This window comes from Argiope bruennichi, chromosome 2 (assembly GCF_947563725.1).
Source record: "Argiope bruennichi chromosome 2, qqArgBrue1.1, whole genome shotgun sequence".
NCBI classification, from domain to species: domain Eukaryota; kingdom Metazoa; phylum Arthropoda; class Arachnida; order Araneae; family Araneidae; genus Argiope; species Argiope bruennichi.
The window spans coordinates 122,021,599-122,047,694 of record NC_079152.1 but is presented as its reverse complement, the minus strand read 5'-3'; the positions used below and the strand labels follow the sequence as shown (position 1 = coordinate 122,047,694).

At 30.7% G+C, this 26,096-nt stretch overlaps 2 protein-coding genes across 3 annotated transcripts in view; one reads left to right on the top strand and one right to left on the bottom strand.

Moving 5' to 3' along the window:
• The window catches only part of LOC129955440 (uncharacterized), a 182,421-nt gene that overhangs the window by 57,537 nt on the left and 98,788 nt on the right, over window positions 1-26,096 (top strand). For both annotated transcript variants that reach the window (XM_056068226.1, XM_056068224.1), the window contains exon 2: window positions 12,146-12,314. The gene's annotated coding sequence lies outside the window, so the exon portion shown is untranslated. The remainder of the gene's footprint in view (window positions 1-12,145; window positions 12,315-26,096) is intronic.
• Window positions 13,506-15,004, bottom strand: LOC129962317 (uncharacterized). Its single transcript, XM_056076063.1, has 3 exons — window positions 14,891-15,004; window positions 14,116-14,378; window positions 13,506-13,953 (listed from the first exon to the last, which is right to left on the bottom strand). The coding sequence occupies exons 1-3, from the start codon at window positions 15,002-15,004 to the stop codon at window positions 13,506-13,508; spliced, it is 825 nt and encodes a 274-aa protein (XP_055932038.1).

The following is a 26,096-nucleotide window of genomic DNA, read 5'->3' as shown; positions in this document are numbered from 1 at the left end:
AATAATAATTCAACATTTATTCTACCTGTAAAATGTTCTCATTCGCCTTAAATCAAATTAAGGTTAATAAGTTGTAAAGTTAATGTTTTATTAAAGAAAATTGTTTTAAAGAAAATTTTTTATTATAAAATTAAATTATAAATACAATTTCTGAGTGGAATGAAAGAAAAACAATAAATTGAAGAGATTTCGAAATAAAAATTAGATGTGATAGTAAAATAAAAATTTCACATCAATTAACGATATTTATAGAGCAATAAATCTTGTTTACTATCATCTGAACTGTTATTTTTCTTCTAGGGGTATCAGTAGGCTAGCTCACATTCCTCATGCCTACGTAATTAATAACGCGGTTTTAAACATTGGACAATAGAAATTACCTTTTTTCTAAATGTTCAACTTCCTTTCTTCTTAGAAATGCAAGTGCACTCAGCAAAATAAAGAAAATAATCCTTATTGGCTAGTCTTTTAGGTAAGATTAATGTTGGTGAATTCAACTTTGTACTGGATCATAAATCTTATTTTAAATGGGAAGAAGTTATAATCTCTTCATGTATTAGAAGGAAATGGTGTTTTTTCATATTGTTAGGGTTTTTTTGTAATATTTTTATAGCTCTGGCTTTAAAAAAAAAAATCGTTTCATTGCAGTGCTGTTGATTTATTGCTTTTATTCCTCTTTAACTATTAGTTCATCTAATTCTAAAGTACATTTTCAGTTTTCGGGGCAACTTATCCAATTCGAGGATCTTGCTCCAGGGGAAAAAAAAAAAATCAGTTCAGATCAAACGGAGAAAATTAATAAATTTTTAACCGAAATTTTGTTACTGAAGAAATGTATAAAGATTTCAGAATTTTTCAGCTTGAACAATTATTAAGTTTCTTTTTTTTTTATTTGATGATTGGTATTAACAAATATTTCGATTTTACGAGCCCGCGACATCGAGTTAAAAGATAATCGACTGAAAGTCTTAGAGAAGTTTATGTGTGAATAATTAGTTACCTGTAAGTTGCAAGCTGAGTTTGAAAGTCGTTTTACATCATTTGATGATCAACTATAGTATTTTGACAATTGTGGCGATATCTTTCTTAATGCAATTGTTTGTGAAGTACTTATATGTGTTGGTTGTTGCATTTGTTTGTGAATATATTTATGTCTTCTTGCTTTTTAGTTGGCTTAAATATTTCACTTAGTAAATTCTAATGAAATATTGAACAATTTCTGTGCATATTTTTATAAATCTTGTTATAAACATTTTTTCATTAGAAACATTTATTTGTTTTGGCTTAGATATGCCTTATCAGATTTATTATTTAATATGATTGGGTTTATTAAACTTATCAAGATTAAGAGTTGCTACTTTAACTAATCAGCTAAACGTTATAATAGCTTTTAATAATATTGGGATTTCCATAATAAAAATATTTTTAATTATAATCGTAAAGAAGACTGAATTATGATAATCTAATTTTTATATCTTGGTTAATGACCGCTCAAGTTATTCGCTGACTTACTGTGTGATATAAATTCCACACTCGGTTATGGATTTCATCAAAAATGCAGACATTAAAAAGAAAAAAAGAAAATGGGAAAATATTACTTCCGAAGTTGATGCAGCGGAACATAAATCTAAAATATTGATGCGAATTGCGAAGTGTGACCTGAAAAGGCATCTTCGCTTTGCTGGTCGTAATTTAAAATGTCACTGCTCTGAGTTGCTCGGCATGTCATTTTGGAAATGTATTACCTGTGACGTCATTTTATGTTGGTGTTGACAAAAATCTCATTAGGCTTTCAAGGAAATAGATGGAAGGCTGGGCTCTGGAAACTGATTAGTTACTAGGTTTTCCTCGTTTTCTAAATTACAAGCTCCAAACTGCTAGTATTTGGCGTATAGTTTTCCTGTATCATCAGCGGATTCTAGTTATTGCTTACATCTGCGTCACAGAAACAATATTATACAAAAGATAGTTTTAAAATTTTTGTTTTGTAGAATTATATCCATAATTAAATTCTTTCAAAATGTAGAAATTCATGGAAATTATTTTTTAACACACACACACACACACACACACACACACACACACACACACACACACACACACACACACACACACACACACACACACACACACACACACACACACACACACACACACACACACACACACACACACACACACACACGCACGCACGCACTATTGTTTTATAAAACATTATGGCAGATTCCCGATAAATGCATCTGATAATTTCTCCTGACTTTCTTATACTTTTACAGTATGATACATTTCTAATTAGCTTCGTAATACATAAAGCGAATCGATTATACATTTTGATTCTCTTACCGTTTGCTGATTGGGTCCAAATTTTAATACAGATCTACTGTTTTAGTGGTAGGTAAATATACTAATTTTCTTTGATCTAGCTTGTGTTCATATGCGTCTACCTTTTGATGGATTTAGTGCCAAATTAGACAAAGTTTTGCTTCCGTTTTGCCTTCGTATGTGCATGGATATATAGACCGACGGGAAATCAAAACCTTTGATTGGATTTTGTCAAATGTTTGCTTCTAACTAAAATTTTAGTGATAAATTCAAATGCCTAACTTTATCCATTTGGCTTGTTTACATTTTACATTTAAAATAATACGGATATTTAGAAATTTAAATTTACTAATAATTTTTCTTTTTAAAAGTGACGAAGAAATTATTTATTTAAATGAACCTTTAACATGAACTTCCTTAGCTGCCTTATTAAAGCTCCTTTTTTTCAATTGTATAAAATTATTATAATACTTCTAAAGTTTGTTAAATGATTTTTAATGGATAATATTAATGAAATTTTAATGGATAATATTAATGAAATTTACGGTAATACTTAAAGAAGAAAGAGCTGCATCATATTGATCTTAGGCTTCTACGTTGATCTCCACTTGAACATTAAAATTTTAGGATTTCCTTTACTTTGTATCTCAGACCCATTTACTGTATAAATTCATATTAATAAAAATTTGTTAGATATTTGAGTTATAAATTTAAGTCTGTTAAATATCTATTAAAATATTTTATTTCCATTTATGATTCTATTTTTCAAGTTGTGTTATATTTGAACTTTTTGTATTCACTTTTATCTGAAACTTCGTGCTTATTTATATGGTGAAGTGAAGCGAAACTTTTTCTGAATATTGGGTATGTTTTTACCATGTATCACGTATTAGTTAAAATCTTACGATTGATCTATATAAACAAATACTTCCACGATGCTTTATTTTTTAGTTAAATATAATATTTCGAATTTATAATTTTATTAATTCTAGCCGTCTTTGGCGACCAGCCGGTTTGCCAATCTTAATGCTCGTTAAAATTTTAATAATTAAATATTTTATGTAACTACTACTTTAATAGCTTCTTCATCAAAATATTTTAAAACCTCAAATTTTGATAGTCATATAATTGACTCATAATATTATAAAGGCCTTCAGTCATAACTAATATGTATCTCTCCAATTTTTAGTTAGCTTCCGTAGAATTTATGCTTTAAACTAAAGTTTAAATGATTAATCTGCAATTAATATAGTATTTTTTACTGAAACAAAGCATTTTTTTTTATAATGTGATTACTGAAAACAGAGTCACTGAACATTTAAACCTTACGGGCACTAAAGAATATCTTTCTTAATTTATGTAATATGTGATATCTCAATTTATGTAATATCTCAAGAATTTGTCAACAAAATTTTCTCGATTCATTATGAGCAGATCGATTAATTAACAATGTTTAATTTTAAATGCATCAAACATTAAGAAAATAAACAGAATCGTTTGAAATAATCGGTCGAAAAATGTAAAGCCTAGCCTCATTAGCGTGGGAAAAAAACTGAAGCCTTACTCATTTGGCGATGGGAAAGTGAAGATTTTTTTGGCGGGAAAGTTAGTTTCTAATTAATAATTAAAATTCTAATTAAAAATTCAAAAAAAGGGACTCCAGGTGCACATTCCCGACCTCTAAGATATACATGTACCAAATTTGGCAGCTGTAGGTTAAACAGTCTGGTCTGCAAAGCGCCAACACACACACGCGCACACATTGAGTTTTATTATAAGTATAGATGTTCTTAAATGCATTAATATTCATTGCCAAAGATTGCTATAGGGTAGAATTATTAATAATATACGGGGGGTGATCCAAAAACAAGTTTACAAGCAGCAGTATTTGTAAAGTAGAAATTGTGAGAATAATGTTACCCAGAGTGGAGACACATGGCGCTAGTTGTCTTAGACCGGTCGTTCGGCAGGTAGTGTCAGTACTGAGACCTGAAACAGCCACAGTAATGGCAAGACGTCTAGAAAAGTGGTCTCGCACAGAGCTGTGAGCCGTGATACAATTTACATGGGCCAAGAATGTGTCTCCGTCGGACATTCACAGAGAATTTGTTGAAGTGTACGGGGGCTAAGCAATGAGTAGACAACAGGTGGCGAAATGGTGGCGATCTTTTGAAGTGGGCAGAAAGATTGCTGGAAACGTTTAGGTGAGAGGCCTGGAGCCCCCCCCCCCATACAGCCCTGATTTGGCTCCCATTGACTATTTCCTTTTCCCGGCATTGAAGAAACACTTATCCGAAACAAAGTTCATATAAGACGGTGAAGCTCAAAGAAGTGCCGAGAACTGGCTCAATAGCCAGGGACCTTATTATTACCAAGACGAGTTAAGCAAATTGGTCCAGCGGTGTGGTAAATGCCTCAACAGGTTTGGTGATTATGTAAAGAAGTGACCGCCACATATGTCTCTTAATTACCATTTGTATCTTGTGTTTATTGTTAAGAAAGCATTTTTCCTTTGCCTTATAAACTTTGTTTTTGGATCACCCCTCGTATTACTGCAATATTCAGAATAATACATTATGCCAAAATGCAGTGTCAAATTCTTTAATGTAATTGTTTAATTGTTCTTTAGATTTTTCATAAATTGTAAAGCAATGTGGTATTTTTGCAAGGGAGTTGTTTTATGTAAAAATTTGAGAATAAGCTTCATTTTACCGTTTTTTAACTAGAAATTATATTTGGAGTAAATTACATTATTTGAGCCATTTTTTAAAATAACTTTTGTGACACTAATTAAATGCTTATTTTGAGCAAAGAAATATTTCTGTTACGGACTGAAATAAATCTAAGAGTATTTGTATCTACTTATACGTGCTCGTCAGTTGTTTTGAACTCGCTTGTTCTTGGTGTGTCATTTCCTATTTTGACCAGTGTTTTCCTCGATAGGAGGAGACCTTATTGTAATTCCCTCGCCTAAAATAGCTTGTCTTTTAGAACGGATATTAGGTCTACGACGTCATCTAGACGTGTGCCCCCCCCCCGACATGTCATTGTGTCCAATTTCCTGTAATTTACATCCCATCCCTCCTTCTTCCACTTGTTGATTGGGTGAATTTTCGTTTTCTGCACATAATCTTTTATGGTCGCTTGGAAACTAAATTTTCCTATGTCAGATTCTAAAGCGGAAGGAATAAATGCTAAACGCTGGAAATAAAATAATATATAATAGTAAAACTTTGAAGGGAAGTCAAATTTGTAACAAAACAACAACAGAGTTTACGTACATGTTTTACTTTCGTCTTTTCTAGTTTTCATCTTAAAATTTCATACCGTGAATTGTATGCAATGACCTTTTTATTTTATTTTTAAATGAAAGAACAATTTGAAGAAATAGAATACATATAATTGTGTAAGGAATTGATAGAGACTGAAAATGATAGTTTTTTAGAAAAAAGGTTTATTTAATTTGAAGAAAATACTTTAAAGAACACCTAATTTATTGTATACCCCTAATAGGTGCAATACGTATTTAAAATCTTATTTTCTTTGCATTATGCAAAAGACTGTCATGCCCTCGATATAAGATATTGTAATGATGTATGTATTAGGAATCACTAGTCATGGATTAAAATTCGAAAAACAAGTTTTCACTTTATTTTCGAAATCATAGATTTAGTATTCACTGAAGTCGAGTAGTAGTTGGAAATTTTAAAATCCCGCTGAAGTACAGAAATTTATCTGTATGTATCGTTGGTATAGAGAAAATTATCAAATGGCTTATAAGTTTCTTTCAAGGCAATGAAAGATTGCCAGCTTTAGCGACAATCTTCAGTAACCTTGGAGGTAAGCTAACCATGAAATAAGACGTTTGTCCGTAAAATGATTTCTAAGTTACTCAGAAAACTGTTTTCTGCCCGTAAATAAATATAAAAATTTCTGTCAGTGTTTAAATCATAATATACAATCTCGCTTTTATTAATATGTTTTATTAGTATTCTTACTTCGTTTATTTAAGACTTTATTTCTCCTTTTCCCTATTTATAAGTCATTGAGTTTCATGTCCAGAAATCAAAGCGTGGGCTGTTAGAAATTAAAGAGTTCAATCACATGACAAAAGTAACTGCACACGTTATCCATTATAAATGCTCTGCATTTCGCAGTGCGTACGAGGTTTGTCTTGTAATATCTTATGCTGAGGTTTGACTTGTTTGAGTTTTGTGTAGATTTTTGAATGAAAAAAAAAATTAATTTTTTCGGTGTTTGAGCAATCTAAATAAAAATGAAAATTTCAATGAAATTTTCGAAATCCCACTTCATAACCTTGAACTATTAATAGTACAACCGTAAAAATTCAGAAAATGTTAATATTACCTCATGCTTAGGACTATGCTATTATGGGTGTAAAAGTTATTCCATAATACTGCTCTGCATATTTAATAACTATAAAAATTATAATAAAGTATTTTAGTAAATTATTTAGGTAGAATTAACTGAATGCTGTTAAGATTCTAAAAATATCAGTTTAAATTATATGAGCACAAACGACTAATATAAATAAAAATGCATAGGGAAGAGTATTGTACTATTGATCGATTTTTGTTATTAATATTGGTTTCATTTATAAAAAAGTTTTTTTTATTAATATCGAATATTGACTTGAAATCTGCTTAGTTTGCCTTTATTACGTACATTTTAAATGCTAAAGTTTTTCAACCGTGTTTTTATGTGGTGGTCAGTGGTACAACATCGTGTCGAACTTTTGATTTCGACGTATGAAAACATTAGACTTAAATCATATAAGACCATAAGATTATTATGTAATTCATTCCTCACTATAAAATTCCTCCCTTTATATATATTCATTATTTTGCTATTTAATGAACAATTAAAATTTCCATTAATTTTATAATTTGAAAAAAATCTGTTTTCTATATGAGAATTTATCTTCATCAAAAACCTAATGTTAGTCTCACTTTTATTCATAATTCATGATAGATTCACATTTTTTACTTTCCACAATTGAAAAAAGTATGGTAATCGTCTAAAAATTCAAACTTGAACTATGATAAATCTCCTCATTTCAGATTCTCCTTGGTCCGGAAAACATATTTTTAGAATTATATCTGTTGATCAAAATAATTCAAAAGCGTTGAGTGAAATGAATGAAATTTGGTATGTGGTCTTTATTTATAAAGATTTCTATCGGATTTTGAACGAAATCCATTCTTGGGAAATTTGTCTGCCTGTTCGAGTGCAAATGAATACGGTAATTCCAACATACAAATAGTTTCAGCAATAAAATTTGGTATACAGTTTTAACATTTGAAGTGTACATTTGTGTTAAGTTTTGAATCAAATCTGTCAACAAGTTGACTATCTTTCGGTTTGTACATTTACTTGCATGTAAACACGATATTTGAAAACGAAATGGCTGACATAAGTGAAATTAAGTACGCGATCTTGCTTCTAAAATTGTACTTCTAGATCAAGTTTTGGCCTTAATCGTTGAAGAGGGGGGGGGGGGGGGACCCCAAAATGCATTCTTGTTTTTCTTTGCATATATAATAAAGTGTAAAATGCTCATGTGAGTAATTCTGAAAATAAAAATCTCTGCATCTCATCACGTTTACGGCCTTGCCCGAGATCCACAATTTTTATGCGGAATGAAGGAAATATTAACACTCTTTTTATGGAATATGCAAAATTGTTTAGGAGATACCGCTCTCGCTGTTGTTTAATATTGACAATTTCAAGCGTATGTAGCAAACGCATTGCTTAAGTAATAGAAGTAAATATTAAAATATATCTGTTTATATAAATTTTTATTTTGGGAATTTTTTCAGTAAAATCAAGTAATCTTAAGTAGCTAGGGTCTCAGATATTCCCATGTTGCTAAGGTGAAGTTTCTCTTACTTGATTTTTTGTGAATAATCTCAAGATTAAAACTCCTAAGACGTAGCATAATTTTGTATATCAAATTGCAGATTGATATATTCGTAAAGTTTAAAAATGCTTCATTCATCTTTCCTTCAGAATTAAACTTCCAATCTAAGAGAAATGAAAAGGGGAAAGGGCCAAAACGTATTTAACTACCCACCATTACAGTGATTTTTCCGACTGAAAAGAAAATCCCTTTCAATCCCACCAAAGTTGGATTCAAAGGTCAAAATGGTTGACAATTTATATATGCCATCTCTATCTCACAGTTAGAGAAAATTGTTTTGGATCAAGTATCCTAGTTTTTTTTTAAATATATTGTGCTTTCCACTAGTTAAAGGAACAACACATCTCGGTGGTCAAAGGCATAATACAACATAGTAAAGTTTTACCTTATAACATTTTTGATTAGGTATAGAAAACCCAGAATTGGCACAAAGTACGATTATAAGTCTATCTATAATATGCATGAACTAATAGTATTTCTGAATAGTATAAAAAAATACTATGCGGCAAAAAGTAATTTTTATAATATTAAATCTTCAGTGGGGTGAAATCAGGTAAATATCCTTAATCAGCAATATGAGCATTTCTTTCAAACAGCATCCAGTTAATTGAGCAGTTGGTGATTGTTCTTTGTTCTAAACACACAAACTTTCAAATTTTGTCACCAGTTGCAACACAATCTAAAGTGGTCAAAGATACAATTGATCAAAGGAGTAACACCCTGTCTTATTTTGCAAGCACACATGCTTACACACGGTAAATAAATATTTTATATAATAAAAAAAAAAGATACAATTTAGTCGACATAATGTATGAATTGAAATTATATTACCCATGAAAATCATTTAAAAAACAATTTCCAATAGCAAAGGAATTGTTCTCGGCAGTGCAAGATGCGCAATATATGCCAGGCATATAGTAAATTCTTATATATCGTAAGTCAATCCATCCATTTTCCGACCGATCAAAACTTTTTGCTTTCTTCTCTACTATCCGAACTGAATAACTTTTAGTAACTCTTTCAAAATTTAGTTGATAACTAATCAAACTTTTCGTTCACATTTATAAGCTATTTGTTATGATTATCAAGAAAATCTGAAAACCTTAAACCTTTGGAAATATTTAGTCTTTCAAAATTCCTAAGGTTCAGTGACGCAACAGTAAAGGAGAGAAAGAGAGAGAGAGAGAGGGGAAAAAAAAAATCTGACACATGCTGTTTAATTATATATTTCAGTGAAAAGCATAAACAGTGAGTACGTACTTGCGTTTTCAGCCGTATAATTGATTAATCTTCAAGTAACATTAGCACATTTCTATGGTAATTCGAAAATTCATACTCTTCCATTCTAAATAGCGAAATTCCATTTATGTTAGATCTGGTTTATTTGACGTCATCGTAACAGCAGGCATCACCTAAATGCAGCCTTAAGGCATTTTCATGTGGAGGTATTCCGAATGCTTATATTATGCAGATGCATCAAGGATATAAACTTAGCATGGGTAATGTAGAACTGTTCATTAGATGCCTGGTTGCTAATGGTTATCGTCCATGTGATCGTGCCATGGCCATCATGCGATCATACCATAGAATGGAACAAAGTAGAATACACTACATTGAATGAAAGAGACGTTATTAGCTGTAGTATTTTTTGCAATGTTGGAGACATTTTCCGTTTCATTTGTTCTCTTTGTAATGCGAAATAAAACTTTTGTGAATGAATTCTGGAGTGTTTTGTAAAGGTTTATAATTTGAATTTTAGCAGCATGATTAGGAAGTAAAAAATAACGAAACGTGTGTGGGATTAATTGAATATTAAAATAACTCATTTTTAAATTCTTATCGTCATAAGAATTTAATCAATTTTTAAGTTCTTATCTTTATTATATGAAAATTATCTTGCCAAGTTAATTTAATAAGAATTTTCAAATGCTCATTATAATGTTGAGGGTGAAATCATCTTATTCAAATCTTATATTATTTATTTATTATTATCATCATCTTTATTTAACTTTAACTTGTTTCGTGTTTGTATAGATGGAATTTTGTAATTGATATCCATCTATCTCCTGATTGTTAGAATTCTGAAATTCTGTATATATCTGTAATTCTGTAAATATCCACTATAGTACTATAGTGTTTTCAGATGTTAATTAATCAATTGATTGTAATTAAATTTTGATTATACATTAGTGGTGCTAGCAGATTAAATTTAATAAGACTAGCCGCTTTTGGCGACCAATTTGTTCACCTTGATTATTGACTTTTCAGGCTGTTAAATGATCAATATGAGATGCATTAAAAAAAAATTCATCTTGTTAAACATGAATTCGGTTGAATTAGTTTACTACAAATTTGAAAAATGTACATATTGCGAAATAAAAGCAAAAGTGAAAATCCTACTAGGAATTAATGATTGGTAAAAGCACGCGATTGAATATTTTGATAGATGAGTTTGAATTCCATCGTAGCATTTGAAAATCTTGCAGATTATGTATCAAACTGAATTTTAAAATATTATTAGAATTAAAGGAAAAACTGTAGGAAATGGAAACGGTATCTCTAGAAGGGTCATTTTTGAGTCTTTAGATACTAAAAAAATTATTTTTGTCAGGTAACTATTTTGAAAGATATGAACATGAAATTCTATAGATATTTATTGCGATTATCTATCTGGCGATGGTTAAGCCCATTTTTTGCACTCGATTAAACCATCTGTTTAAAGAATGTTGATTTCTTTTATATCTTCTTTTCTCTGACTGAATATACTTTTTGCTAACACGGTGAATCCTTACGAAAAAGTTTCTAAAAATGTTTTGCAACCTTGTTTTCGAAGTGGTGAATTCAATGCAGCTTGGAAAGTGTTCATAACGCAATCTGAAATTCCTACTATTATTTATTTACTTTTGACTGTTACCATTCAATAATAAGTAAAAAGAACGATTTCCGTGCCACACATGTTAGTATTATATATATATATATATATATATATATATATATATATATATAATAAGTATAACAGTGGAATGGTAATGGCCACTAATTAAATCTCTATATTTATTTAATAAGAAAGCTCAAATGATAAACAAATATGTGCAAAGGAAAATTATGCCTTGTTTTGTAAATAGGATACGTTCGGTTTGTTGAGACAATTTTTTTTAAAACTATGATTAATTGACGCGGTGATAGTAAGCTTTTTGACGTTTATTGAAGTTAGATATTCATTTTAATAACGATAGCTCAACACATCTTTTCAGTTTAGCATATTAAAAAAAAAATTGCTTTCGTTAAACTGGAAAATTATTACTTTACAGTAAATGACTGAGTAATGTGCAAATAACTTTCTGCTTTGTGCAGGAGTTTTTTTTTTCTGTGATGTTTGATTTAAGTAGGAATTAATGGTTAATATTTAATTATTACATTTATAACTGAAACCTTAAATAAGCCCAGGGAAATGCTTCATGGATTTTTTTTATACCGCTGCAAAGAACCTCATCATTTATGTAGTGATATATTTTGTAATGCTACAATTTGAATTGCGGAATATCATCGCTTTATTGTAAGAAAAACTTGCGAATAGAGAATAAGATATTTTTTAAATATTTTGATGTAGCTTTCCAGTGATTTCAATTTTAATATTCATAACAGTGCATCCATCTTTTGTACATAAATGTTTTTTTTCTAATGGGAAATTTAGATGAACGATAAACAAGAACCCATAAATGAATTTTCCATCAATTTATGATAATACCACACTAAGCAATACGTTTTTCTTATCATTAGTTTTTTTTCCCTTCATATTAATATTTTCCTAAAAAGCTACTAGTTAATGTTTTACAATCTACTTTCATGTAACGGATGTATTTCTTTCTTTTTTTTTTTTAGACTACTGGGACAAATTGCCGGACTATGTTTTTATCGTTAAAATAACTATAAAATTGTTCCCTAAATTCATCCTAAAGATGAAAATTCATTCAAGTTGAAATTTATGCTGTCAGTCGCAAGTTTGGATAAGATGCGTATATTGTAAAGCAAATTGCATTATGAATTACTGGTAAGTACTTTAGCATGGTTTGATCTTTTTCTGAGAAGAATTTACTTTTTTTAGCCATCTTATAATTAAAAAAAAAAAAAAATTCTTTTTTATTGCAGTTTTAAATTTACTTGTATTGAAGGAGTGAATTTCACAAATGGAACGATCATTATATTAATTGACATTGTAATTAAAAGATATTAATTTTTGCGTGCTTTCTAGAAAACTACCCGTTTTCTTAAGCTTCGCGCTATAGCCTGCAGAGCATCTTAAATTCTTAAAACTAAAATAATTCTCCAAGCAATTTAGAATTCCATCGGCTTGTTTATTCTTTCAACTAAACAGCATATTTTACAAACATTGCCAGATTCCTAAAGGTTTACAATTGATCATCAGCTATTATACAAAAAATAAACGAAATAATATTAATAAAATATGTTTATCAAAGAAAAAATCGTTTGCTTTTACTTTTTAATTATATTTTAACTGAAATGAAATTAGTAGCAGTTATAAAATGTCTGAAAAGAAATCGTCTGCTAAATGTCTTATTAACAGATTTAGATTATGATATTTACCCAACACTCCCACCTTTGATTATTCGTTAATAATCAAACAGCAAATAAGGTGCATTGGATACAAAGTAATTTGCATTGTTGAAGTCCTCAAAATTCTTGAAGGCACTTTTGCAGTTCTACCTCTTCTTGTTGTAAGAGGTTTTTCACTAAGAGGACTTTCATCTTCTGTACACTTTATATCAAGAGGATAAATCCAACGAACAGGACGTGCAATCTCACCGCTTGGTGTTTTCAATCGCACTACTCTAACTTTTTTATCCGTACCTGGATAAACCTCAAGAATTTTAGCCATTGGCCTCATTAATCTTTTCTTTGAATCATCCTCAATTAAGACAACTTCTCCAGGTTTTACTTCATAATAATTGCTTTTCTTCCATGTTTGTAATAATATGCCTAAATATTCACGACAAAATCTGTTTCTTAAATGTTGTCTAAGATTCAGTCGATATTTCAAACGCCTTTTAACATCGGTAATGTCGAGTTTATCTAAATCGGGCACTCCCACCGTCGGAATATCTTGTATAAACATTGGTGGAATGAGCGGAATGAGGTCATTGGGATCTAAGTACGTTAGAGGTCTGGAGTTAATGCCCGCTTCACAATCACATGAGATAGTAACTAACTCTACATACTATAATCAGGCATTCCCTAAAACACGTCTAAGAAGTTTATTCACCATTTGTACAAGCCGTTCCCAAAACCCACCCCACCAGGGTGCAAAGGGTGGTATGAATTTCCATGTTATTCTTTGAATAGAAGCTTCTCTTTCGATCACATCCCAATCCAGTTTTCGCTGCAAATTTTCAGCGCCTACGAAGTTAGTGCCTTTATCGCTGTAAATAAACTTTGGTCGGCCTCGTCTGGCTATGAACCGCCGAAGGCAAAGGAGGAAGGATCTAGTATCAAGTGACAGTGTCAGTTCTAGGTGTATTGCTCGGTACGCTGCACAGGTGAAAAGAACTATCGAACATTTTTCACCTTCCTTAAGCGTAAGTGGTCCATCTAAATCTACGCCGCTCACTTCAAATGCAGCTGATTCTTCTACTCTGTCCTGAGGCAAACCGATACGTTGGATCTGTATGTTCCTGGAATTGTATCTCTTGCATCTTAAGCATTTCTTAATTTATCTATAAACGGTTCTCCTTCCATTTATAATCCAGAAATTTTCTCGCAATTTTGATAATAGAATCTGCACTCCAGCGTGAGAGTTTTCCATATGAGCCTCTCTGACAAGAAGCTCTACTAACCTATGTTTCCCAGGAAGAAGAATGGGGTATCTAAAATTTCGCAAGTCGTCCTTCTTAGTTAATTTTGTTTTAATCCTTAAAATACCCTCCTCATCTTTAAAGACATTGAGGGTCTTCAAACCTCTTACTGATTCTTCTGTGAAAGACTCTTCTTGAATCATTCTAATAATCCTTTTTTCTGCTTCATTTATTTCAGATGTAGTCAAACATCCCTCTTTTCTGCATTCCTTTTCGGTCTTAGAATTATGCTGAAATCTTGAAATCTAAACCAAAATTTTAATGATTTTGGCGTAGCTGGAAAACCGAGGGAAAAGACTTGCAGTAACAGGAGAGTTGTTTACAAGACTAATTGATTTGCCACAATTTTCTACAGAGATAATCTCTTCATTAAAATGGTGATTCGATTCTGGCCACAAGTCCTCACGTAAGAGTAACCATTTGGGTCCCTCCCACCATTTAGAACTCAGAAGCTTCAAAACGGAGCATACACGAGAGGGCAAATCGACGGGGTTTAATGGTCTTGGAACATGTCTTCAGTCGTCTATATTTCACAGCTTCCGAATTTCATTCACTGGATTGCGAACAAAAACGCTCCAAGGTTCGTCTCGTCTGATCCATTGAAGAGCTGTGGTAGAGTCAATCCAAAAATGTGTTTTCACATTTACAATATTTTAACTCTCTTTGACAAATTTTGAGAGTCTTGCACCAGTGCAACAGGCAAGCAGTTCCAGTCTCGATATAGTAATGGATTTTAATGGTGGTACTCTAGATTTACCAGCAAGTAATTGTACAGAGGTTCCATGGACTGATTGGCATCGGATGAATACAACTGCTGCATATGAAATGCCGCTAGCATGGCATAGTCCATGAAAGCTAAAGGAAGAAACATTGCTGCTAAAACTTTTCCTCGGAATTTTCACAAGATGTAACATTTTAATATCTTCTATCCATTTTAGAAATTTTTCCTTCATATTCGTTGATACTTCTGAATCCCAGCTTTTTTCTTATCGCCAACTGTCTTGTAATAATATTTTAGGTTGCAAAGAGACTGGATCAAGTAAAACCAATCGGATCAAAAACTCTATTGGCATAAGATAAAATCATACGTCTAGTAATTGTATCGGGAGGCATTTCCAGTAAAGAATTGTCACAAAAAAAGCACAACTTCTTATTTTTCGTACTAAAGTCCTAAAACAGGAGTTGGTTTGGGATCTTTTAATGCAATTGCATTTCCTGTGAATTCCCAACCTCTAAGGTCAAACTTGGCTTGTGCCATCAGCTTTGTTGAATCTTCAATAAAGTGTTACAATTCCTGCTCTGAATTTACAGATGTTACACAATTGTAGACATAAAATGAGTTCTTTAACTTCGCAGCAGTATCATGGTAATGAGTAGATAAATACTGGTCCAAATGATGGTAGATGATAGTACTCAACAGAAAGGGACTGCAATTCAGGCCAAAAACTACTCTGGCATGCTGATAAACTTAAGACGCATCTCAGCTCTGATTCTTCCACCACAGAAATTTCAAGTTTTTCTATCTTCTTCAGCAACAGATATTTGAAGTAACGCCTTTTTGATGTCTGATACAACACCGAAAGTTTTCTCCCGAAATTTCATAAGTACTGAAGGTATCAACTCTATAAAATTTGGACCTTTCATCAAACAATCATTCAATGTGAGATTACCTCTTGACTTGCATGAAGCGTCAAAAACTGGCCGCACTTTGGTGGTGGAATCATTCTTAAATACTCCCCGATGAGGTAGTTAGTGACCAGGACCCTCATCAAAATCTTCTATAATACCTTCTTTCTTCCACTCTTCGAAGACAGCATCATAAAATTCGAGTTGATTGCCGTTTAACAACTTCATGCTAGAAGAAACGAGCCTTTTCCCAGCAATGTCTCTACTTGTAGGTAGTTCATCTTGACTGCACATCCAGGGAAGCTTGACCTCGTATCTTCCATCCTCGTCAATTTTTACATTTCTGGAAAAATAATTAAAAGCTTTATGAATTATCAGTCTCACGAGGGTCCATTATACTTAGAGTTTCTAGTCTCCACAGGTCTGAAATGTCATTACTTTGAATAAAAAAGAGATATAGAGGAGTTTTTGTTGAAAACAGCATTTGCTTTTCCCATTAATCTCCAGCCCAAATAGGTTTCGACAGCAATCAAACAAGATAACAAGGGACATATATTTCCTGTGAGGAGATTTCCAACATATTCAGCTCCTATCAACAACTCTATAAGCATCGAGCTTTTTCCAACATCAGTGAATTGGATACCTTTATTCTGTAGCTCCTTGACCCCCATGGACCCTTTTGTATGCTTGGAATATAACCACAAATAATATCCTGATCCAAAACTTGTATCTTCAAGAATAATTTTTCTTCAAATTGCTCGCTGACAGTTCATAACAATTATGCTTCTTCTTGGAACTAGCGCCGCCAAATACTACATGCGTTAAATTTTGGCTTCGTTCTATGGTTATTTTCATTTGATTAATAGTAGACTTCAAAACATATAATCTTAGCGATCCTGTATCGAATAATGCTCTTATCACTTTGCTTCTTCCGCTCGTGTCAATTAATACTAAAAGTGTTTGCAAAAGAATTTCTTTTTCGCTTTGAATTGATAACACTATATTTCCATCAGTGCTGGGACATTCTAGTTAGGAACATTCTGTTAGGTTTGGCGTTATTGAACTTTTCAGGACACATAACTGTCCAATGTCTTCGCTGACAAAACATACATTGAACACTGGATTTACATTTTCTAGAAACGTGTCCAACCTTTAAACAGGCAAAGCAGGCCTTATTCTTCTTTAAAATGTCTTGTTTTTCTTCAAAGGACATTTTTTGTGCTTTGAAACAGTCTTGAGAATTATGGACTTTTCAACAAAATGGACAAGATTTCAAAGATTTCGCTTCATGAACCAAATCATTAGCCGTGGGAACAGGAGTTTCGAATTCTCGATATTTTTTACCGTTCCTCTGAGTTTCTGTGGAATTGAAGCCTGATTTTGCCATCAAAATCCTCTCTTCCCCTTCAATTTACGTTCGGAGAAACGATTGCAATTGCGACAATTTATCGCCATAAGAATTTGTATCATCTACTTTATTTTTCACTGGATTTCGTACCCAATCTCTCAATAAATTTTCAGGAATGCAAGATTCCACTAGCGAGAAAAGCATAGCAGCATATTTTTCAGTAGTTACGCCAATAGATTCCAGTGACCTTAAATATGATTCCAGTTTATCGTAGAGTTGTATTATATTTAGTTCCAAATTCATATTAACAGCATTGTTTGCTACTAATGAAAGTAGTTCTCTAACCTATTATTCAACAAGAAGTTCTTCACGGCCAAATCTAGCCTTGAGGCTGTCAACAACTTTAGCGTGATTTTTTGCAGTTGGCGGATAACTATCAACTATTCCCGTGCTCTACTGCCTATTATTGTACTCTTTATGAGATATTGAAATTTTATTTCATCGACGATGGTAACGTCCTCGTGAATTCTGGCAAATTGGCTCCAAAAGCTAAGCCAATCTTTAACTTCACCTATTCATTCTATTTCGGGAAATTTTAATTTAGTTTTCTCTACATTAACTGATTCTGACGCTTCGGATATCGAAGAAAGTTTTTCTAAACATGTCTTTACGCCAATTCGTACAGCATCTAATTTTTCGCGATAATCTTCTATTTTTTGTACTCTTCTTCATATTCTTCAGATTTAGCAGCTACTAATACTTTACATACGCTGTCGTCAAATTCTGCCAAATTAGTAGCATCTCTTTCTAAAGAACAAAGTTTTATTTCAATATCATCATGATGCAATTTTTCTTCATTCAACGCCGTTATTACTGCATTATAACGTTTCGTAAAATTCGACCTGACTGGACTACGTCTTTTCATCAGATCTTCCATAATTGAAAACGAAAGTTTAATTTACTGACCTTTCTCTTCAGTCACGTCCGGTTGTCACCACAATTTTGCATGCTTTCAAGAAAACTACCCATTTTCTTAAGCTTCAAACTATAGCTTGCAGAGCATCTTAAATTCTTAAAACTAACTCCAAGCAATTTAGAATTCCATCGGCTTGTTTATTCTTTGAACTTAACAGCATATCTTACAAACATTGCCAGATTCCAAAAGGTTTACAATTGATCATCAACTATTATACAAAAAATAAACGAAATAATATTAATAAAATATGTTTGTCAAAGAAAATATCGTTTGCTTTTACTTTTTAATATTTTAATTAAATAAAAACAGTAGCAGTTATAAAATGTCTGAAAAGGAATTGTCTGCTAAATGTCTATTAAAAGATTTAGATTATGACATTTCCCGAGCATTAATTGTTACTGTATTTCCAAACTCATGCAATGTGGAAACAGTTTTTCATTTCATTTCAATTCAATTTATCAACGGTTTGTGGATTCCGAAAGCGGTATATATTTATAGAATTTTTATGCATATTAAAATTAATTAAGGTCATATAATTTTTGACAAATGAATGTTATATTTTGAAAATAAAATTCATGGATGGAAAATATTTTTTATTATTCAAACAACAAACTATAAGGGAAAAAGCGGTAAGTAGAAAACGTAAAACAATCATAAAAAATTTCGAAAAGTTTCCTTTCATTAAAAAAAAAAAAAGCTGTTTGAAACTGGCCAAAAACTGTTTGAAAACGGGAGTGGATAGATAATTTTTATTTAAGTTGAAATAAACTATAAACTATGCTGCTTCTTTCATTTTGAAATTTTCTGGACAGAAAGAAGCAACTACAAAATCTCCCCCCCCCTTTTTGTTTTGTAATGGAATTTGAAAAGAGAGTAAAAATTCTTTATTAATTTCTTTCTATTTTGTAATCTTATCGCAATACTAGTTTTTTTTTTGTCTGCATTCCAAAACATTTTATTTAAATTTACCGAAATATGTAAAGGATAGAGCCAATTTCCATTCTTTATTTCATAATTTTTCTTTTTATTTATTAATTTTTATTTTTGATTGAAGATAGAAATAAGTATTACTGAATAAAACCTCAATGATTTTATAATCTGTAATGTAAAAAACACATCACTTATGTATATTTTTTATTTATTTTATGCATATAGTATCCAAGATAAAGAATAAGGCGGATATGCGGGTAATTTACACATAAGCGGGTGAAAGCCCGCTCGGACAAAACAAGTCAAGTTGATAGATAACTTAGAGGCGTTCAGACTCACCTTGTCTTTCACAATATCAACAAAATCTAAAACAGAATTTAGCGTGGTAAATTAGAATTTAAAATGCATGAAATCTTCAAACAATTATAACAAAATTTAGAAAAAAAAATATAATACATGAAATAAACAAATTTAATAAAAAATAAATATTAGTGATATTAAAGTTTAAACAGTAAAAAATGAACTACAGTATTAAAAATTATTTCTATCAATAAAACGAATTAAAGTTTTATGAATTTAAAGTGAGCGAATGATATGTACTTGATGCGATATTACTGTAACGATGATTTTGATCAGAATATGAATCCATGTTTCATCATCGCGTTTGCTATTGTATATTTCGTGTCTTTACGTAATTACTTTTATCATGAATAAAATATGACAAAATCTAAGATGGTGCGCTTTATTGGGCCTCTGATGTAAAATGACTATTGATTTTCTTCCTTCTTAATGAAGAAAGAAGAAGACTTTATTTTTGGATTTATGATTTTCTGTCGATTAACTTGCAGCAGTCGGCAGCACCATTTAATCGAAGACTGCTTCATTTATTATTTGTAACGGCTGAAAGGTTAACTTCAGGAATCTGCATTGTTACGAAATTTATTATTTATACAGAATTTTATTCTTTGTTTCATAATAATGTTAAGAATTATTTCATACAACTAAAGTGATCTTTGCATATTTTGATCGTTGTTAAATTAATCAGCAACATCTAGAAAGTATAATTTAAATCCAATTGTATTGTACGTTCCAGTGACTTCATCTCTTTAAAAAAAAATTTAGTTTATGTTTGTAAAAAAATAAATAAATAAAGAAAGAAAAGCCCTTGAATGTTTCTGAAACAACACATAATATTGCAACAAAATTTGTGAAGCAGTTTCCAGACAAATTGTGGAAATATGGTTAAACGTATGGAACAGTTCCAGAGAAATTGTATTCCGAGTTTCGACAAAGTATGAAGGTTTGTTTCGTACTATAGTTTTTAGTTATTTTTATTGGTGGAAATTTTTGTGAGGAAATCAGTCTGAATAAACAATTCCAATTTCGAATAAATCTTTTTTTTAATAATGTAAATTTAAAACTGTCCGATTTTTAGTGAGAAATTGAATGAATAGGGTTTGGCATTTACATATTATATATTACATTTTATTAAAAAAAAACAGACGTTCTTGAAATTTTATATAAATAATTTGATCTTAATTTTTTTTTATTTGTGTGTTTATTCATACATAAAAGTATTGCCCACTGTAACAATAAAATGTTAAAGGAGCATATCATTTATTCCAAATGCTGGTGGATTATACTCAACATTTCCAATATACATACAGTACACTCCCGATTATCCGCGGATTACAAAAATCGCGGATAATCCAAAACAAGCTAAAAACGGGTATAGCAAAAGAGAAAACAGTCATTCCAACTTTGAAAAATCGTTTTATGTACAATAAAATGTAAAATAAACAGCAGGAAATGTTTAACGCTTATTATTTTAGTATATCACTCAAAACTAACCTAAAATGCATTTTATTACTGAAAACAGAAAAGTGCTTTGTACTTACGAGAGGCGTCAAGGATACACAGAAAAATTAATACATATGTACTGTTTTAATACTATAATGTATTATGTAATTACAAAAGCATAACTGTAAAACTGTACCTTTTTGAAGAAAAAAGGTGAGGAAAAAGTAAAAAAAAAAAAAAAAAACTTTGTGCGGCCGGCGCGGATAACCCGCCCGCGGATAATCGGGAGTCTACTGTATATTGGAGGGCTTGTTTTCTGTTTATATTATCAGAAACGTAAGCTACGTACATATCTCGTGCTTTAGATGACGACTTTACCCATTGTAATACGAGCAAAAGCCCTATGGATCTTTGTACTGTCCTTCGATGTTTGAAGCCCATCAAGCTTCTTAGAGGCGTTGTGCTGAGACTATAAATTAATAAACGTATTTACAAATTTAATGATTGTTGCACTTTATTCAGAAATTTCTATCTGAGTTAATTTGTATTTCCATGAATCTAATGAAATAAATTTATGTTGTAAACTAACAACATATCTTGCATTTCTGACTTTTTTTTTTAAGTATTAAAATTTATAGGAGATTGGGAATGCAGTTCAAAATGTAGTCAAAATGCATAATTATTTAAGATTTTATCTTTGATGAAAAATATGTTTGGTAGAAATTGAAATTTATGAGAAAATGAATTATCTTTTTTCTAAGTGTGTTTTCGAAATTAAACCTTTTAATATTAAATGCTTTAAACTAAATGCCTCGCATGGCTAATTACGACTTTATATATATTGAATGAATGAATGAATCTGAATTTAATTGGTCTTTTGAAAAACTAAAGCTTGGGAAAAAAAGCAGTTTCTATGTGAAACTGAGACAGAAGAAAAACTAGGTTATTCTATTCAAATTACATCTGTGCTTCCATTAAAGTTCAGATATTAAGGATTTATTTAAAAAAAAACAAAAAACAAATACGCCATTTCATTTTTGCATCATGTGAAATTAATCGAATGATTGTATTTTGCAGGTTGCTTTATATTTTATTGGCAATATATGAAACGCGGTTTTTGTATAAAATACTTGAGCATTTAATAAAAATCCTAACAGTTTGAAGCAAAGTATGAAATATAAGAATTATTGTATCTTTTCTTCAGGCATTGTATATAACACCTGGGCATTCTATAGAATAATTGCTATTTTCGCAAAAAGAAGTCATGATAAAACTGCTATTTAAAAGATGTTTATTCCTCAAAAATAGAACTGTTACAGTGAAACCTCGCTCCACGAGCATAATCCTTTCCTGTATCTTATTCGTGATGAGAAACATTTTTTTTCTGTAGGAATTCATGTAAAAATAGGACATTGTGTTCCATTCCAAAAAGAAATACTCAAATTCATAATGTAATTTTTTATTTCTAATGTGTGCTTTTATTTACAGGAATATTTGTTTTTTATCTACGCTTATATGGTGAATATTATTTCAAAATATGGTGGAAAATAGACACAGGATTATCGTTGGATGAATATATCGCGCTTACAACTGCTATCTTATTAGGCCGATGCCTCTCATATAAGGTGCGATAATTTCCCATGCTTTCAGCATCTCCCTTATTTCACTGGAAGGTTGTTGCTCTATTGCATTTATTATTCCATCTTCTCCGCATCTTTTTGCTGTGGTACAGATTGCAACTCAAGTTCTTCGATATAAGTTCTGACTATATTTTCCCACCAGCTCATCGATATAATTGGTATAAAATTTCTAGCTCAATAATCTTGATTATAGACACAGTCCCGTCGATTAAAGTCCTATGATGCTTGCTCAAACTCCTCAGAGTTGCATTCGATAGCATTATCCGGCCAAAACAACCAGGTATATATACAAGGGCTCTCTTCAAACGAGCTCACAACTCTGACTGAAACATACCAATTCAGATTTTGATGTCACGTATCTCCTCGCCACTCATTCTGCGAATCGCTTTTTCAATTTCTATTAATTCACACTCTCCCTGTATATATTTATAAATCTTATTCAAATTAATAAAATACTTTTTATTCATCCATTCAAGTTCAAATACATTTTTTTGTAAACTTGTAGTGGATGACATTTGATGTTAATACAGTTTTTTCAAATATTAATTATCAATTTAATTAATTTTTAATACTTTAAATAGAGTTTTAGCAGTTTGTAATGAAAATTGAAATCAACAGGCAGTAGCTCAATCGGTAAAATGCAAGGATTTCAGTTTTTTTCACGTGAAGGTGAAGAATGCAAATTCAATTCTTGCGAAAATCAATAATTTTTTTGATACTTAATAATGTTTTTGATAGTTGTTTAATAAAAAATAACTAGAAATTTTTTTTTTCTTTGTTGACCTAAGTAGGAATTGAATTAAATTTTTTTTTTATATTACTTGTTTAAATTTTATTTTCCTCGTTATGCGAATCATTCGTTATGAAAGGTGCTTGAAAGGTGAAAGGTTAATTGATGTTTGACTATATTTTAAAAAATAGTGAAAAAGTGGTACTAAAAACTTATATTCAAAATACAAAACAAAATTTATGCCTTTCTTATTAAAGAAATCAAAATAAAATATTAACTTGCTTATTACATCAAGAAAGGAAAAAATAAATAAATAAAAAATCGAATTACATTTAGTTTTATTTCGATTTTTGAAAAGAACCGTAGACGTATTTCATATTTTACTTGTTTGTCATTTTCATTAGGTAATGCATGAAATATTAGTAATTTTATACATGGCCGGACAATTTTTAGAATTCTGTAAGATATCTAGGTATTCTGTAAAATGTTATATACATTTTCGTGCGATTTGATCCATGTTTATAAAAGGCAGCTGTAGTGTTGTCGTTGCTGTTCATTTGAATTTAACACCAAGAGATTTATCAACCAGCATTAATTATTTATCAGCCGTTATTAATTATTAGAGATTTATCAGCCATTATTAATTACGATAAAAGTTTTTTTTTTTTTTTTTTAAATAACAGTGGCATATTTGATAGTGGGTTGCGCACGTGCTCATTTGTTGTTTTGTTTAGCATTTATTTGTCATGACTTTTTTTTTTGTGTGTGCACTGTAACGAAAATATTTGAATGCATTTATTTTATAATGGAAAAATTATCCAGAATTTTGTTAATACAAGCATTGTATTGTATTCTATAATAGTATTAAGTTTATTTCATGTATTTTTATAAAATTAATGTATTAAGTGCATTATAGATTTATTTACGTATTACATTAAAATTAGTGTGCTCTTAAATACTATCTAATCAACAAAATTATTTTTAAAAATTTTTTTTCTTCTCTTTTGAAAATTATGTTTTAATAAATTTTTACATTGTTTTTTTTTTTTACAGTAATGTCATATTAATACATTCCATTGCTAATTCCTTTCTTTATAGCCATATATTAGTTTAATATTTATTATATAATCTGTATCATATAATAATATGGATTTTTATATTATTGTAGTTTAATATAAGAAAATGCGCTGCTTAATAATACTTCGTGTTTGAAACCGAAAGTTACCATGAATTTTCACTAGATATACAAAGAATTTATTGAAAACACGGATATAAAGTATATATATATATATATATATATATATATATATATATATATATATATATATATATATATTATTTTGGTTGAAGCAGAATGCAAGTCCAAAGACGTTGAAGTGACATGTTATATTTTTAAATGAATTTTAATATCCATTTCGTGAAAGCATAATTATTTACAAGCAGAAACGCGGACAAAGCACTTCGGCCACAGCGCGACACAAAAGCAGAAGTAAGAGAAAGCGCTAAACAAAAGATCACTAGCCTTTATAACAGGGGATTTCCGGCCACGCAACGAAAGTATCACTTTCATTTGATACGTAGTAATGGCGCATTATTTTTACAAAGTTATTAATTAAACCGAAAGTGGAATTAGATCAGGAAATAAGAGAATATTTTACTATGGCTAAATTAAAATATTTTATCTTAATTTAGCCCATGGTAACTTCATTCTAAAATATTCTCTTATTTCGTGATCCAATTCCACTTTCTCCACTTAATTAATACAAGAGAGCTTTGTAAAATTGCTGAATCGGCTAAAAGCTTAACTTTCCCACACTCCGAGTGAAGGGACATAATACCGCTGACGAGACAAATTCTTTTTTAAAAGATCCCTGTGTTTTCCCTTACCTCGTCGACGCGTGTAGCGAAAATCCCTATTGAAATCTTAATAATATATTAGCACTGTAAAGAAATATTTTCCCTATCAAAATCTCAGGTTATATAAGACCAGGGATAAAATGTTCTAGAGCTTTTTCCTCATTATCTCTGTGTCGTTCTGTGTTGTGTGTTCTCATCGCTTGTACATATACCTGCTTCTCCAAAATGAATTAAAACGACGTCACGAAATCAAAAGTCTCTTCACTGTCTTCAAACTGCATTCTGCTTCAACTAAAAGAATGCTCATATATATATATATATATATATATATGCATACATAGTAATACGCATGTGAGAAGAATAATCGGTTTTACACTGCATGTAGTTATGATATAGTTTTGTGTTCATTGGTTTGACAGTTGATGTCACCGCGGGTAAAAACGAAAAAAAAAAAAAATCATCTGCTAATCCTTGTTACTTCTGAAGTGAATGGCTTCAGCAATGCTTTTCCTAAAATGCCAGTGATGAAAAGTGAGATTGGCCCACAATTAATCTCGATATTTTTGATGAATAGTGGTAAAGGAAGTAAAAAAGACATTCAACAAGAAATGGTTTCGGCAAGGTTTGGCAATACCATTAGCGTTCTTATGGCTGTTCAGATCGACTTGGGAAAGAACCCATTCTAAACAAAACATATGATGAATTGAAAGTCTATATATTATATTCAACATTTTAATCATACACTAGTCCTGTCATACGCTCTAGCCCAATTCGTTGAATACTCAATAGAAGCACGATAAAATCAAGCTGTATCGAAATGTCTGAAAAAAAATCTAAATTCTCCAAATCCACGTTTGATGCTAATCCTTCTGGATAAGTTAATTATGCAGAAATTATCAATTGATTTTTAAGTTACCACATTTTAATGTGTTTGAATGTCATGCGAATTGTGCGTAATTCATTTTCAGAAACGATTATATAGTTACCATTAATGAAACTGTCATTATGTAAAATAAATATTTTATGATAAGAAAGTGGTGCGATACATTCATAATA